This window comes from Eucalyptus grandis, chromosome 3 (assembly GCF_016545825.1).
Source record: "Eucalyptus grandis isolate ANBG69807.140 chromosome 3, ASM1654582v1, whole genome shotgun sequence".
NCBI lineage: Eukaryota > Viridiplantae > Streptophyta > Magnoliopsida > Myrtales > Myrtaceae > Eucalyptus > Eucalyptus grandis.
The window spans coordinates 59,269,391-59,273,214 of NC_052614.1; the positions used below are offsets into that span (position 1 = coordinate 59,269,391).

Below are 3,824 nucleotides of genomic sequence, written 5' to 3' on the forward strand. Positions count from 1 at the left end.
CTTCATGCGCAGAGTGAAACCAACGTTTGCACCTCTTAAGATGATAGGATACTTAGTTGAAACCAAATGGATTGTAGCTTTCACTGTCAATACTGTGCATCTTTTATGGGGAGGTAGCAAGTTAATAATCATCCCCAAATTACAAATTCAACAGGATGCTTTCAATAGCTGGATTCTGGAACAGCCATTTAAGTGGCATTCTAACCATTAGTTTGCTCATGTAACATGGGCCTAGTGCTCACGAGGGCATAAGTTGGCTTTTCCTCATTTCTGAGCTTCTAATTGTTAATTCATTTGAGGTATTGTCAAGTGAACTAGGGTTATCTCATTGGTGAAAAAAGGGTGGATGAACTAGAGTTACTATCACAGTTAGTGGTACTTCACAGTAACAAGTTCCCTAAGACAGCCATTGCTTTTAGTTTCCTAATGGTAAATCTTAGAAAAATACCAAACAGTAATTTTGGAGTGCTTTGATGAATGAAGATGTAAGATATCAAGGTTTTCTCATCTACCTTAACTTTCTAATGACATTAGTCAATGTAAGCAAACTGCGGTTGATATGACTGCCTTCCTTCAGTCTTGCGCCACCTGCATTTGTTTGGCATGCACGCTCACTTCCAGCAAGGTCCACAAGATTCTGAAAGTAAATAAGCTCGTCTGTTTAACTACTTTTCTTTCGTATCAGAAAAAACTATAACTGAAGATGGATAAGCCGTACCAAACTGGCAATGAATGACTTCACACACTCCGAGTTTTCTCTGAGAGCGCTCTCAATCGTCTGAATCCAAATAAAAATCCACAACAAGAAGACAGTTAATACTAACTGGAAATTTCAGTCCAGCCTAAAGTTTCTGCAGCAGCTAAAAAGCAGAATGAATTTGCCAGTGTCTGTAACAGTCGAACCAGTGATATTTATTCTAGTGAGAGAAAGAATAATATTCAAGAAGTTGAAATTGACAGCAAATAAAATTATGATGGAATATATGATCTTGAACAAGCAGATAAATTAAGATGAAATCACAAGTATATGAAGTCATACCAGCCTAATTATCTGATGAGATCTTGAGCTTTTATCATTTAGAGCAGTTTCTCCAATTTGCCTTTGGGCTGAGGATATTAATACATTAATACATTGTGCCAATTTAAAAGAGAATCATCAACTTAATACAATGCAGAGTATCATGCAATGCATTTCATGTAGGCTCAAAATAATAGATATATAAAGATAGAAAAGTATGAATAAATGAATAATTTGTTCGATAAATATTTATCAAAATAATGGGGGTATAAATGTCGGACGGTTCTCTCTCCTCCATGAACTTAAAGTGGCCTTGACTTTAAAAAAAGCTGCCTGATGAAGAGATGATTTGACACAGACCTAAACCCAGTAATCAAGAAGCTTCGATTACCTTCACAAAGACCAATTAAGTGCTGCAAGTGTTGACTGTCCTTTACAACTACTTCAACTAATTTTTCCACAACGGTCCCTTTCTGTATTGCAAAACAAAGAGAAGGAAAAAGAAGTAATTTCTGAGTTAAACATAGGTACTAATGCATCATATTGTTTTAGAAAGGTTCCTTGCAGAAAAAAATAGAAACATTTGAGTACCTCAGGATCATCAAGGAGTCGAAGAGGACCAGAATCATGATTCAGAAGGTCATTAACACTTTCATTGTATATCTCCAATGCTGAAACCTTCAGAACAAAGTCTCTCTCCGGGTTCTGAAAGTTTGATTGTAGAGTAAGTTGGCTTCCTGCTATGGCAGGACTATATTTCTTCTCAAGGAAAACACTCAATAAATTTCTGTTGTTTTAATGAGAAGTACCTCCTTAATGTGTTCATAGATGTCCTTGATAGCATTCTCAGTGATTCCTCTCATGGTGTATGTTTTCCCACTACTAGTTTGCCCATAAGCAAAAATAGTTGCTGCAATAATTGGGAAATGTTTAATTCTAGAAACAAAACAATCTGCATGAGATTTTCATGTCAAGGTATTAACTACAAACTAGTTCCATACAATTAATTCCTTTGAGGGCTGAGAGGGCAACATCTTTGGCTCCTTCTTCATACACCATGTAAGTCGAACTTGCAGGACCAAATACCCTATCTACATAGTAAACCAGCATCAGAATCAGAATCAAGGAATTCCCAGGTTGTCTCACATCACATTAGCATATTTAGTCACATTACAACCTGGAAATATAACTCTCTTTTGCAATTATGGAAATTCCTTAATGAGAAAGGTCTTAGTAACTGAATTTTGGCAAGGATATAATCCACAAATATAGATACACTTCACAGTACCAAATACGTAGGATGCTGCACCACGTTCTTGATTGGGATTCTTGTAAATGATAGTGTTGTCATCAGTGCATTCCCATGCAATCAGGTCGTACAATGCTTGTTCTCTCCGACTTAAAGGCCTTAGACGGACGGTGACAAATATCTTCTCCTCTCGATGTGAGGCCCCTGGTGTAGATGAAGGGGTTCTTCGCACCTTAGAGGATGGTGTAGCTGGTGCCCTATCAATCATGTTCGCTCACTGCACCACACGCTGAAAAATGAAAATCGTTTAGGCCAATGGACAACATAAGTATCACAAAAGTCTATAATGTCAAAGGCACTTGCGTCATAGGGAACAGGAATCACTAGTAGTTACGATAAGTCTCACTTTTGCAGCAAATTCCACATTCTGAAGGGCAGTCATGGAGTGTAAATGAAGTTAGACTCTGAAAAGGCTGTATTATTCAAGGTTCTCTCGCAATTTGTTTCTTTTACCAGATAACGAATGACAGTGATTTTACAGCAACTGCCATTCCCATACTAGGCTCTTCATCACACAACCAATGCTGAATTTGGCGGAATGTTCCGATCACCACACGGTCTAAATCAATCACCAGAACCGTCTATTCCTCCCCATTTCACATTTAAACACCAAGCAGGAGAACTAGCTAGCCGCACATGGAGTACCGAAAACCAGGGACCTAGTCACAAGTCTCAGTAGCGATTTTCACTAGTGATTCCACGTAAAGACAAAATCTTTCTTGCATTCCTCAGAATTTCAGCAGATTCACCCGAAAGCGAATGATCCGAACGCACAGGAATCGAAGACGAACAACGACAAAGCAGCTGCGTACTCGGTCCATATCAACCAATCGAAAAGATGAGAAACGATCGTCACGTCTCCATTCCATAATCATCATCTCAACACGCGACAACAAAAACCACCTGAAACGCGACGGAAATTGAAAAAACGCGACGGCGCGACCACCGACGGATTCACCGACGCGAAATGCGGAAGAGGACCGGACGAGGACTCACCGGCGATTGCTCCGGCAGCCGAATCGGGACTTCAAATCGCGGAGAAACGAGATCGGCGATCGGCGAAGAGAGAGAGAGGTTCCGCAGGAGTCGAAGTTCAGCGGATGAACTTGCGAGAGAGAGATGAGTTACGGAATAACGGCTATTTTTGTTTCCTTTTTTATATATTTATTTCGGTTCTGTTTTTTGAGTTCGAGGCGCGGCGTTCGCGGCTCACGCGCACCTGAAGGAAATACCCCCTTTTTCAAAAAACCCATAGAAATAAATAAAGAGAGAGAGAGAGAGAGAATTTGTTGCGCTTAATTTGAATTGGAGCCGTCTGATTTCGGGTCACGGGTCGGACCCCACAGTTTGATTTCGGGGCCCCCAAAATCGCTTGTGCCCTCACTTATGAATTAAGTACTAAGGGTGCGTTTGGATGGGCATTTGAAAGCCCATCCAAGCCCCAAAGCCCTTTCACTCAAAAATGGGTGTTTAGTAGAATTCTTCCCTTCCAGTGAA

The 3,824-nt window shown here is 40.1% G+C and overlaps 1 protein-coding gene across 1 annotated transcript in view; it reads right to left on the minus strand.

The window, feature by feature from the left end:
- The window catches only part of LOC120292017 (kinesin-like protein KIN-7A), an 8,934-nt gene extending 5,483 nt beyond the window's left edge, over positions 1 to 3,451 (minus strand). Inside the window, exons 1-9 of the mRNA XM_039309864.1 lie at positions 3,324 to 3,451; positions 2,307 to 2,556; positions 2,020 to 2,109; positions 1,828 to 1,928; positions 1,610 to 1,723; positions 1,410 to 1,491; positions 1,040 to 1,107; positions 719 to 778; positions 513 to 637 (exon numbers count right to left, since the gene is read on the minus strand). Of these exons, the coding sequence (XP_039165798.1) occupies positions 513 to 637; positions 719 to 778; positions 1,040 to 1,107; positions 1,410 to 1,491; positions 1,610 to 1,723; positions 1,828 to 1,928; positions 2,020 to 2,109; positions 2,307 to 2,535 (869 nt within the window). The 5' untranslated portion in view covers positions 2,536 to 2,556; positions 3,324 to 3,451. The remainder of the gene's footprint in view (positions 1 to 512; positions 638 to 718; positions 779 to 1,039; positions 1,108 to 1,409; positions 1,492 to 1,609; positions 1,724 to 1,827; positions 1,929 to 2,019; positions 2,110 to 2,306; positions 2,557 to 3,323) is intronic.
- Positions 3,452 to 3,824: the final 373 nt, after the last annotated feature.